Source organism: Scomber japonicus, chromosome 10 (genome assembly GCF_027409825.1).
Source record: "Scomber japonicus isolate fScoJap1 chromosome 10, fScoJap1.pri, whole genome shotgun sequence".
NCBI lineage: Eukaryota > Metazoa > Chordata > Actinopteri > Scombriformes > Scombridae > Scomber > Scomber japonicus.
In genome coordinates, this window is record NC_070587.1 from 22239188 (window position 1) to 22252709 (window position 13522).

Sequence of the window (13522 nt, forward strand, 5' to 3'; positions counted from 1 at the left end):
ATGAAATACGAACTCTTCAAACATTCTCAGAAATGGGGTCTGTGCGGAACATAATTGCTTCTGGGCAAATGCAGCTGTTTTCTACTCTATATTTGCCACAATCTGATAAAGACTGGTTGGTTAAGCAGTTTAAAGGTTTACCACACCAGAGATCACTACTCTACTTCAGCTGTGACGATCAACACGGATTTGTTTTCTATAAAATATTAACCTGTTATATTGCGCAATAAAAGATTGCACAACTCCTTGGAAAAGGCCAGTACAAATATTTGCATGTTGAGCTCCATACAGTCTGAGATGATTGCGGTTAGGACAACGAAAATAAATATCTGTTGACACTGTCATCCTATTAAAACACAGTTTGAGTTTCGCTGTACCCTGTGGGCACAAGAGTTGAAGCAGACACTCATAATGCCCACTACAGTTAAGCTGATCAACACAAGCATTAGATTGAATGATGTGGTGTTTTCTGTTTGTTTAACTCCCAGTAATATATCATAGATGACAGATGTGGTTATTTAACATTGGGATCAAGTAATCATAGTTTGTTTGGTTAATGATGATAAGAGGAACAAAGTGCATTTTGGGATCTCAACCTCTGAAGTTTTTGGCCCTACATGACCTGTCATGATAACTACTTTTGTTGGACAATATATTGTCTCAGAAATAATCGCGATAAACGATATTATTGTAATTTGAACATCATTTTATGTCACTGATATAATGATAATATAATAGCATAATATGCAAGGGGTGGGCTTGGAGAGTGGGTGCTATGCTTCTGTAAAAGCACAGACTGCTATGTGGGCCGGGTCAGAGTTATCTACCTTTAATTCTTCTACAGTCTCCACTCAGGACGTACATAGTGAGGAATGGAGGACACTACTTGTTTAGACAATGTGACATGTGAAATGTGGCAATATTGAGGTCAAAAAAATGATTGAGGTCATGTCCATGTATCATATGATAAGTCCACATATAGACATGATGATGTTGATAATTACGTTATTGTAAGATAAGTCAATAACTTAATTATTGTAACAGGCCTACTGTATTCTCTACTGAAATGTCTCTCTTGATTTTAAACAAAATTACGTTAAATTCTGGTTAGTTTAAGCTCTAAATGTTCGAGGAATCAGGTCAGATGCCCAGGGGCCCTATAGCAGTAGTGGGCCCTCAATGATGGTAGAATGATGGGCTCTACAGAAATACGACACAAGGCTTGATGTTGATAATTATGGTCACTGTCAGAAACCTAGTATTGAGTTACAAGGCAACCACACGACAACAGAGCAGTGTTATCCAATCAGAATAACATGGGGGACATGAGCTTCAGTGCCCAGGGGCCTAATGCAGCCTTTCATATTAGTATGAACTATCATGCTTTTAACAACAGCCCAAAGCACATATGATCATTTCCTAGAGTGCTGCTATGATCTTCAGTGTGATCTCAGCTCTGACCACACATGGGTCAGTGTGGGTCAGTGTGGGACTGCAGTGGCGCCACTACTTGGTTTATGAAAAGCATAACTGCCAAAAATGGCAGACAGCCCACAGGCCGCCCCTGAGTTTAATGATTGTCCTTCCTCTTTTAGTATCTGTGGATGTTTGACTAAAAGCTCCTATCTGGTTAGTTTTTTTACCAGTGGTTTTTAAAAGTGTAGTTCAGTTCCTGACCACTCATGTCTTGAGACAGGAAGTGTCACAAACTCTTTCTCAACTATGTTTTTGGCCTCTTCTCCCTCCTAAGTTTGCTTTATTGAAAAAGGATCAACATTTGGCATTAAAACAGTTTAGAAGTTTTGTTTTATTGCTAAGCAGAGAGACACTTCATCAAGTTGTCAAGTCTCAGCCCCCCCTTTTGGTAGTTAGTCATGCAGATATATCCCCCCCCCACCCCACCTCTTGGATGGAACGTGTTGGTGATACAACCTCTGTGTCTGTTTGGCCCATGGCAGACTGCGGTTAGACTGGAGGTGCACTGTGGAGGAGTGTTTTTAGATGACTCATATCTTCACATGAAATGTGATGATCAGTTTTATTTAATGCAGTCGTAAGAGGAGTTTCCAGATGTTTTGAGCAAAAATAGCAATACTCAACACATGAGCAGCATTTTAATGTTGCAGCTGGTCAAGGTCATACTGTTTTAATATGGAAAACCCTTATCTGCAAAGAAAGTAGTCATATTAATTGTGAATTGACTGTCACTAAACTGAACTGACTAAGTAATGTCAGTTACAAACCAATATCACATTTAAAGCTGGCTAACAGCAGCTATCTTTAGCCACCATAAACTGCTGGTCATACCAGACCAAGTAAAGCTGTAGCAGCAAAACCCCAGAGTCTATTGAAGTGAGCAATGATACATTTATAATTTAAAACTTTCATTGGTAAGAGGAAGAATGTGTCTTCTTTAGTTACATAGTCTTGCTGGAACTGCAATATTTCCCTCTGAGAGTTTAAAGTACAGTATGACTACAGTATGGCATACGGTGGATAATATTGGCAGACTTGCCAGGTAGATACTGATGTTACGATTGACTTTACTGAGTGAGTTTGCTGACTTTATGACTTCTGGTGCCACTGTGACAATTCATGCCAGCATTTATCATTAACCCTTAATTGTCGCTTCGGGCCACTGCTTCGAAAAATGTCACACTCCTTTTTAAATTCAGTACTCGAGTACCGTTACCAGAGAGGAAAGTTTTAAAACAGAGCCCTTTTTTTTTTTTGCTTTTGACTCAATAAGAAGATCTGATAATGCAGAGTTTGTGTTTCTCAAAGCTGAGCTCATCACTTCTGCTGCTATTGATCGGAGCTGTAACCTGAGAGGTTAGTGTTGCTGCTGAGATGCAGAGTACCAGGGCTCCACCGGGTGACGTCAGTAGATAAAACATGCCATTCTGTACCACAAAGGTCAACGTCGCGACTGCCTTCTTCCCAAACGCCCATATTGCTTTTTCCAACATGAACTTTCTAGTGAGGAAATCCAAAGATTATTTCATTAATTTAAGGGCGATTACGTCATATTAACGAATGGACATTGGTCATCGGTGGCCTTTTACGGATCAGCACACATCAGTCCAGTCTCAGTGTTGCATTACTGTCACGTTGAAGATGAATCACAGAGTTGTTGTGGAAGCTACAGCCAGCGTACATTATGTATATGTATCATCGCCATCGATCCAGCCAATGCAGAGTTAGACTCCAGTCACACCATTCATCATATCCCCTTTTACCCCCCCAACACACACACACACACACACACACACACACACACACACTACCTACTTCCCCCAACTTTGACTTGCAAAGAAATATTGCTCACAGCACAATAACATAAATAACGCCAAAGGTTGGAGGAATCACAGTGTGATTAGTGAGCCTGGAGTCTCAAGGTATGTGACAGCAAAGAGGAGGAGGATGGTAAGGAGGAAGTGGATGAGGGTGCTCAATCAGGACCTCCTTTTTTTCAGCTGCACATCAACTATGGATAAAAGTACTTGCACTGTGTGAGAAAGCAACTGTTGCAATTTTTTGGTGGTTCACTGCGCAGGATGTTTTTTTTTTTTGTCGTGGTAGTGTCAGTGTCGCTGTGGCAATGTATCTGTGTGGTCACCTGTGTAGCACTGTGATTAAGAGGTGTTTTCATTTTTAAATAACATGTCTTGTTTTTACACGGAATACATTTATTTTTTTCAGTTAAACTTTAGAAAATGAAAAGTGCCCTTCACCGTATTACAAAATCACAGATGTTTTGGTATTAATGAAAATATGAATGCTTTTTATTCAAAATGAAGGTACTTTTATAATGCCTCATTTTAATGAATAGACTTGTATTGTAATGTGTTTTTTTTCTGCCTACAAGCTACACATACAAGAACTTTCCCTTTTTATAAAACTGGAAAATGAAAATTTAGCTTAAAATCAGGAACTATCTGATCAAATTATACATTATAAGACATTTGATATGGGATTTTAGTGCTTGACTTGACAGTTTGGGATGCTAACACTGCAGCGAACAATGATTATCTTATCTTAAACAATGAATCAGTTATCAAAATAGTTTCCTATAACATTTCTGTCAAACTAATAAGTTAATAGACTTGATGTGTTCAGCTGTACTACAGACACAGCTTGTTTTGTCTGACCAACAAAGACATTCATTGTACAATAATAAAAAGCAACAAATCTTAACATTTGAGAAGCTGGAAACAGGGTCTAACATTAGTGTTTGATACATGAGTTAGACAAGTAATCAACTGAAAATTCACACTGATGAATTGAATGACTAATTGAGTAATGAGTTATTTCAGCACTTGACTTGTGAACATTATATAGACCTGTGACGCACTTCACCCATTAATAGCAACTAAACTCCTTCATTTCAGACTAGTTTACTAACAGCTGCCTTGTTAATACTTTATCTAATGACCCTTTTACATATAATATTGAATATGTCATTATGACTGCATTATAGCAGTCTGAGTGCTTCTCCTTTTCATTCAGAACAATATGATTCGGAGCAATTTCCCCACAAGCTGAAATTACTGCTGTAGACAGGTTTAACACTGTTATTCCTTTAATAACACCTTTTCCCTTTTAGTTCGCACCAGGTTCGTCACTATGGAAACAGTCACGTACACGCTGTCAGAATATTAATTGTAATGAGCGTGCATTAACGAAAACACACCACGGCACGGACCGACGTCTGGCTTTTAATGTGGAGGATAGATAGAGAGGAAGAGAGAGAGAGAAAGCATCTCACAGCATGAAGAATTTAAACCACGTTACCAGCGACACAACGGGAGTGTGATTAGTCTACATGGGGAGAGTGTTAATGAGAGGACAGGGCAGATCCAGAGCCGCCTGTTCTAGCATGGACAAGCCCCCCCACACACACACACACACACACACAGACACACACACACACACACACACACACACACACACACACACACACGCACAAGCACGCACACAAAACTGCAGTTCAGCAAAGTTTCCCATAAAGGCTGAGTGGTGTATAGGCCGATCCGTGGAGGCTGGCAGCGTAGTATAGAGCTGAGTGGTACTGAGAGTGTTGGCAAAGGGGTGTTGCCTGTCACACTGTGTTCTCTGTGTTGAAGCTGACAGCTCCACTAGACCCGTATACTGTACATTCATTACAATGGAGAGACTGCAGCCAGCACTTTAGCGGACTCACACAGATATAATGGCCTGTTTCCCTGTTGTCTGTCCTCTGAGACTGCGGGAATGATGATGAAGAAAGTTGGCTGTTGTTGGTATGATATATTACCTTTTAACTTCTTGCAACTTCCAATATGGAGATGTAATTAAAGGATCTATAAGTATGATTATTCTCCTGCGAGGTTGGAGACATTTAAACTATTAAAAAGCCCTTAGAGGAATGTCATCTGTTCATTTAAAGCTGGTGCACCATGTGTCTGCTTTATGAAGGTGGTGAGCCCACTCCAAGACCTGGCAACCGGCGAGACTCTCCGCACGCTATCAGTGAACTCCCAGCTCTCTGAATCTCAGGGCATTAATGCTTTGCTTATGGTATGCGATATTGTATAGTAGCTGGCGATGCATAATAGATGAGCTCCCTTTTGCACATGAGGTAAAAAGGCGTATGAAACTTTCAGCTCCTCTTCACAGTAATAAAGTTGTAATGTCCTCTTAACAACTTAAAGACAGCTGCTGCTCCAGGCTTGGCTTTAAAGCAAGAGTTTGTCACTGGGTGAGAGTCAGCACTTTTTTTCTTGCAGTTTTTATTTGAGTAAGCATTTCGCTGTGAATAGTGACTGATCAGTGTCTTAAGACTCTTGACTTGGAGTCAGGAGTAATGACAATCCATCCATCCATCCATCCATCCGTCCATCCATCCATCCATCCATCCATCCATCCATCCATCCTCTCAGGCCACCTATCAGGAGAAAAGTATTCAGCATGTTGTCCATCATACTAGCTGGATGACTATGATTCAGGTCATGTGATCAATACTAGACAATTTAAACATTATCAAACCAGGTGTAGAGATTTCTGACTTCTGACCAACCTCTTTCTGACCCTTACTCTGACCTCCTCCTCACCCCCTCCCCCCACCAATCCTCGATTTTCATCCACTCGGCAGTAGAGCATGTCGCTGCGAGTGTCACTACACAGTTTTTCCTCATATCAGAAAAGCAAATGACACAGCGATAGAGTTCAGTGTTGAAACAGGCCTATTATCTCTTTACCTGACATTCATATTGGATTGTTGATTTTAACATGGTAGCTATCTGGTTCTGGTTGTGAAATGTGACTCTGCTGTTTGTGTCCATTACAGGCTATCATAAACTGTGCCAGAAGGTTGTTGGTGTTCACTTCCTTTAATACTAACGGATGTTGAAGTCAAAACCATTTTTATGTGCATTAACTTCCAGAATGTGCTCCCGAATTTTCTCTAAGTAAATATAAAAGTGAAGTTTAATATATATTCAATGTGTAGTTCTAGCAAAAGTTGATTCATGTATCAAATGTCCGATTAATAATATCTTATGAATTGAGATGAAGAAAAGCTGCAAATACATACATTGGAAATGTTTTTAGCAGAGGAAGAAACCCTAATGGCTTTGATGCTCCTGAGCTTCCCTCGTGTGCCGCCACCATGAGGTTGACATGTCTCGACAACTGTTACGTGGACTGCACACATACACACAACAAATTAGGCGCGCACACATTCATGACCCCCTCAAGGATGAATTAGAATAGCTTATGCTGGCCCCACATTAGAGGATAATTGGGCAGATTTTGGGGTCAGATTCTCCCTCACTGAAAATTGCAGGAGTGTTCTCAATTCGCAGCAGATTATCTTGCACCAAATGATCCTGCAGTGTGAGGAGTTCACAGGGGTTCAATGTTTGATATTTACAACTGGAAATCCTATAGTGTGAAAGGAACAATGGAATATTGAGCAGAAACCCGCAATAGCTAATGGGAACCAGCTGATCGGTAAGCATAACCAAACAGATGTTGTTGTGTTTAATAGAGACATGACTACCAACAGCACAAATAGCACTTAAACATTGTATACCTACTTGGCATCAGCATGTTAGCATTGTCTCTACAGTTGACTTAAATGGCCTTCATGTCATATAGAAAGCATATAGAAAGCAATACAACCATACATACCATACAACCAAGATACAACAGATATTGTACTGTATAGCCATGTTGAGAAATCATCAACAGTTATCAATATTATCTCACTGTATATAGTGTCAACCCACTCCTACAGTTAATCAATACATATAATTATATACAAATTAATCAAATACAATTATTGCTGATGGTCATTTCCACCAGTCAATAAACCAGTAATCATTTCATCACTGAAGTTAACAATGTGGCTCATGTTAATACGACACAGATCTCCTCAGAAATGTTGATTCAGCGACCGCCAGACAAATCTAAACACAAATATAATCCAGGGATGGTGCAGTATTTGTTGCAGGGCTATTGCATTACATCTCCATTATTACATCTAAGCCATGAATATCCAAAAACTGCTAAGCCTGTGAGTCTGCATCCCTCTCTCCCTCCCTCCCTCCCTCCCTCTCTAACTTTTGAGGAAAGTCTCCAGCAGCAGTCTTAACTAGTCCCGCACAGCACCTGTTCAGCGTGGCTGTGGTCCAGAGCTCTCGCTTCCACTATACTGTTTAGGGGGGGCTTTTCTAAAAATAACATCTGGGGAGGACTGCATAGCCAGCAGGCAGGGAAAACAAGAGAGCGGAGGGAAATTGGCTGCTTGTGTATTCTGTCCAACCATGAGGGAATGTTAGTCAGATAGTTGTTGACTCTCCTATTCCCTGCCTGCTTCAGTTTGTCATGGCTGTGTACAAAGAGAGGGGGGGGACTATATATTTAGCAGCCGTGATTCATACTCAACAGATTGCCCGGGTACAGAACACAGCATGTTCGTAGAGTCAAATACAGTAGCGTTTGTGTTCAGCTCGTCTACAATGATTGGAGATGAGTGTCCGGGATGCAGAAAGATTTCCCATCCATCACTTCTTTTTGTTTTTTTTTGTTTTTCAAAAGAGTCATTGCATTTTTCTTGAATTCCTTTGAGCTGTTATATTGTTACAGTATTCCCAAAGGTGTGTATAGCTGTATAGGAGACATCTTTCATTTTTCACAGATGTTATTTTTACAGTTTAACAATGATGTTTGTTGTTAAACTGTAAAATATCATGTTCTTTACTACATATGTTTGTCACAAGTGTTTGATAACCACATTTGAGGGATCATTGCAAAACAATGTGTTTTTTATGTATATATTCTGTATATATGATTATCGGCTCATATATCAATATTGGAATTTTTTTTACTCCCTAATATCGGCATCGCCCCCTAAAATCCATTATCGGTCTCTAGCTGGAGCCTTTCATCAGTGTTTGTGAGAGAAAAAGAGAGAGGCTGTGAATAGGACTGTTAATATGATGTGAAAAATGATGCTTTCATGCTGAGAAAAGACTTTCTTTAATATCCGATTTCAATATTTTCTTTTGTCCTCAAGAAGCTTCACTTCCGAAATGTGTCACCCAGTTGGGGGTTCATCACAGTTTTCATGTCACAGACCCCACATAGACTCATTAAAACCTAAACATGGAGCTAGAAAAGTACATACCCCATAACTGTGATCATTTGTAGTGAAGTAAATAACAGTGACCTGAAACAAATCCTCATTTTGCTGTGGATCTACAGTGAGGACAACAACCCCCCCCCCCCCCCCCCCCCAACACACACACACACACACACACACACACTGATACCTGCTGCGTTCTCGTCTGCAGCACTGCGTTGCCACGAGGCAGTGTGGCGAGCCGTGACTCGGATGCAGTCATTGTCACACATTTTTTGGTTAAGTTGCTCAGAGAGGCATGACTTCTTGTGACTGTTTACATCCCAGATTGGAAAGAGGCAGCCTTTGTTTTCCCGACACACACTCAGCTCCTTTCAGCTTCCACGCGAGTCACACAGCTTCTCTCACAGTTGACCTGGTGTTATTGTAATACAGGCCATTAATGAGCCAAGAAGAATCTTCTTTATGGGAATCGGCTACAGTGAAATAACCTACGCTGTGGTAACTGTTGTTTTACTCGGTCGAACAACAAATTAGATAACTAGCGACCCCGGCTCGTTTCTGTTAGACATTCTTCCACTGCGCTGTTCGGCAAAGATAACTGTGTCTACTTTATCTAGATTGGCAGTGGCCACAGGCCCATTTCTTCACGCCTTTCCGGTGCAGTCTCTCCATCTCCCGTTGCTCCAGATTCTGCCATTTTGAGCATGTTTTATCTGTCTCAGTGCATGATGTGCTGTATGTTCCTGTTACGGTGAACAAAAAAAACACTTCTTACCACAACAGAAAAAAGAAAAAAAAAATCACAGTTGAAACACTACCCGTCTGGATATTGACGGTAAAAATATGCTTGACTGAAAATCAAAACTCTGATACATCACTGACTGCTGGATGGATGACATGAAACAAACAGGCTGCTGGTTTTGTGGACTTAGGAAATATCTTTTAGTTGTATAGAAGCCGGGCTTATTTACAGACAACAGATGCTCCTAGTTTCCCGTGGAGTGGGATGCAACCTGAGCCTTTGTTATTGAAGGAGCCCCGGCGTCAAGCTCCGCTGTGTGTCTGGAGTGTGAATAAAAATGCCCATTTCTCGTGCCGCCATCCATGGGTGAGGTTTAATTTTAGACCAATCACTGCCTCGTCATGTGCAAACACCCCTGCAGCTGCTAATACATATCTGTTCTTCTGGTTGGCTCTCTCTGTCTGTCTTGGTCTTTGTGGCTCTCTATCACTCTATCCTCCTCTTCCTTCCTCTCATTCTGTTTTTATTTAGGAGTGCGAGGTCTCGTGTCAACCCCATGATCGTTGCTCATCCTGCGCTAGATTCCAGCTACGTTTTAAACGCGACGAGCCACAAACACGGCACCGGTCTTTTATCGTCCCTGCAATTCCGCAGCTAACAAAGCAGATCAACACCTCCGCTGTTTACTAAACGAGTCAGGTTACATTCAGTCTGCCACACTGGCATGACCGGCAATTAAACAGAGACACTGCAGATTAGATTTCATAACAGGAGAGCATGGAATCACAGTTATGACGCGTTGCCTCCAAATAGCAACGCAGTCATCCGCAATTCAGAGATCAGTTTTGTGCCCACCCCCCCCTCCTCACTGAAAGTAATCATCCTCTCCAAGGTTTGCATTTGGATTCTGAATAATTGATTTGGCACACACCCACAGAGTGTGCAGCCATTGTGTTTTCACTCAATCGACTCCTTACCCGAGGTTTTCATGAAGCTACATGTTGGTTTATACACTAACCCAACTGGAAAATGAAATATCACCATTTTTCCAAAGAGAACGCCTCGATGTTCAATGAATAACGGAACAAGCTTTCACACAATCTGTCCTGGGAGGTGTTTAAAGTGTTGCCCTCGGTTGTTTCCATGAAAGGTTTCGTGTGAGGCATTAAACAGAGCCTTAAACACCTGTTGGCCACCTGTAGGTGAAGCAGGAGTGAATGTTGTCAGTTTCAGAACGTTCCAGAAATCGTCTGACGCATCCAGATGTTTTTTGACCATCTGACATTGATCGATTCCTCCCACAGACTAAAAACATGCAGTTTAGGTTAATTGGTCACTCTAAATTGCCCGTAGGTGTGAAAGTGAGTGTGAATGGTTGTTTTGTACCCCGCCTCTTACCCAATGATAGCTGGGATTGGCTCCAACTCACCCGCAACCCTTCTAGAGCAGGCATGTCCAAACTATTCCATAAAGGTTCATGTGGCTGCAGGTTTTTATTCCAACCAAGCAGCAGCATACTAGACTTGACTCATTCAATAAACTGATCTCAGTCTTCAGACAACTGATTGGTTGAATCGTGTGCTCTTGATTGGTTGGAACAAAAACACGACCATTATAGAACAGTTTGGACATGCCTGCTCTAGAGGATAGAAAATGAATGAATGAATGAGTTATGTTTTTTAAGGTCTAGGTTTTTTTTTTATTGTTGTTTTTTTTTCTTAAAGTAATGTAAATGTCAGTGTCCTCAGGCATCTTCAGACCTTTAAAAATCATCAATCTAATCAGCAACCTTACAAGGAAAAATCAATCTCCAGTTAAACACCTCATAGCTGAAGACATATTCAACATATGATGAAGGGTCACAAGAAGTCACGACTTTATATTATGGGATTAGAAACCAAAAGATATTAAAAAGTCATACTAACACAGCCTTTAAAGCCATGTAGAGCACACGTTTAATCTATTTTACAATACTATAACACCACGGATGAATCTGGTATGACTGTGTCAGTATTGTCTCCATTCATTTTCTCAGCCTCGGCGTATGCATCATGAACTGAGCCCACAGTATCAGCTTAGCCAGTGTGATATTTACACCTGAAGCAGCTCTGACTTCCTCCTCCCTCTCACTTTCTGTGAGGTAGTCCTGAGCCCCAAAAATAGCAACACTGGTGTATGACTCATGTTTGTGAGCCATCTGAGACGCCCGATGAGACTCAAATAAAGGCACTCATTAGTCATATGCAACACCCACCAAAAGAAAAACATTTAAGGGAGGTGTTGACTGGGTTGACATTCATCTCAAAGTGGTGACCTCCTCAAATCAACTGTCAGGAATAAAGATCTCCTTTCTTGCCCTTCACACCCCACGCTTTTATTGTAGAGAATGTTCTTCAATCCTATATGTCCATGCTTCTTCTTCTCCTCTACCCCGAGTCAAAGACCAACATCAGCCCCTTTTCTACATCGTCTGCACTCCCAAGAGTCTCCTTCCAGTTTCTTTCATCTCCCATCCTATCTTTCATCTCTTGCCCCAGTATCTCATCCACCCTCTTGCCTTCATCTCCACCTCCCAGGCTTGTAGCTGTCTTTGCTCTTCTGTCACCATTTGTCCTTTATTTCTCTTTCCCTTTGCACCCACATACACAACCATCTCTTCCATATTACATTCCTTTCAATCTAACTAAAGCCCCCCCCCCCCCCGCCCCCGCCCCCCTAGCTGCAGCCTCCTCCTTTTCTCTATCTTCTGCCTTGCTTCATCCCACCACCCATCCTGGATCCTCACTTCTGCCTGCAGCCACTTCCTCTCAGTGTCTTCCAGGATCTTTATTTTTTTTTGGGGAATGTTCCTTTTAAAAATGACTAACACCAGTTAATACCAACACATCCAGTGCATACCCTCACCTTTCTTCCACATCTTTCTCTTCAGCTGTCCCCCATTACCCAACCAGCACTCATCTCTCCCTTCTCCTTCCTCCAACCTTACATTTCAACCCCCCCCCTTTTCCCCAACCGTATCCATCCTCTTCCTCTCCTCCTCTCAGTCCGCATCCAGAGCGGGCACCCTGATGGAGGTCAGTCTGGTCCCTGTCTGCCGTGAGAGGCAACAGGGAAAGGAAGGCAAGGTGAATTGCTCTCAGTGCCTGTCATCACTCCGTGTGGTAGGCTAGAAGGAGAACAGAGAGAGAGAGAGAGAGAGGAGGACAGCGTGAGAGAGAGCGAGTGAGAGCAAGGAGGGTAGAAGCAGAGCGAGAAGGAGAGAGAGGGAGGGAGGGAGGGAGAGAGAGAGAGAGAGAGAGAGAGTGAAAGTGGTCCGGCGCTCACAGCTCACATCGCTGGCTGGCTGGCTGGCTCCACTCACTGTTGACGAATGAGCTGTCTACCCACGGGGCTGGGAAACGGCAGCTTGTGACAAGCTGGGGAGAGAGGAACATGAATGTAATGCGTACCTTGCCTCGCTTGCTTTCAGATACCGGCCAGAAGAAGACACCAGAGAAGAAGGATGGGAGGCGCATGTCGTTCCAGAGACCCAAAGGGACCATCGAGTATTCTGTGAGTAAAAAAAAAAAAAACAACACGAGCAAACTCCGCTCTCTCTGTGTAATGTCGCTTTGTGTTTTGGACGCTTCTTTGCTCCTATGCTGCTGCTGCTGCTGCTGCTGCTTCTCTCTCTATATGTGTGTGTGTTGTGCTGGTGGTTACTGTAGCTCCGACTAGCCTCAGTAATCTTCTAGCGGTAGCGGTCGGTTGTGTTTATGTATTGTGAAGGCACCGTGTCTGACCATGCTTCGGTAGCTCATTAGTGAGGGGGAGAAGCATTTTCAGGATTTTTGTCAGTGTAACACGTGCACCTAATGCTCAAGCTGTCAAACAGAAAGAGGACTGTGTGTGTGTTTGTTTATGTGTGCGTTTTGTGCGTGTGTGTGTGTGTGTGTGTGTGCAGGGTAACAGCTGATAGAAAGCTTATGAAAACAATGTATCCTCTGTTTAAAGCAGCACAACGCTCAGCTCCATTTTGCATGTTAATGTATAGGGAAGTAGGGAGAAACTGTAGCGGCTCCGTACGTTTCTCTAGCCGGACTGGAGCAGGATGGATATGCAGGATAGGCACCGCCGGGATGTGTATTTGTTTTTCCATCAGTTCCCTTTGC

The 13522-nt window shown here is 42.2% G+C and overlaps 1 protein-coding gene across 2 annotated transcripts in view; it reads left to right on the plus strand.

Annotated features, from left to right (window-relative positions):
• The window catches only part of oxr1a (oxidation resistance 1a), a 62760-nt gene that overhangs the window by 5525 nt on the left and 43713 nt on the right, over window positions 1-13522 (plus strand). For both annotated transcript variants that reach the window (XM_053326539.1, XM_053326540.1), the window contains exon 2: window positions 12841-12923. In XM_053326539.1, coding sequence (XP_053182514.1) covers window positions 12841-12923 — 83 coding nt within the window. The remainder of the gene's footprint in view (window positions 1-12840; window positions 12924-13522) is intronic.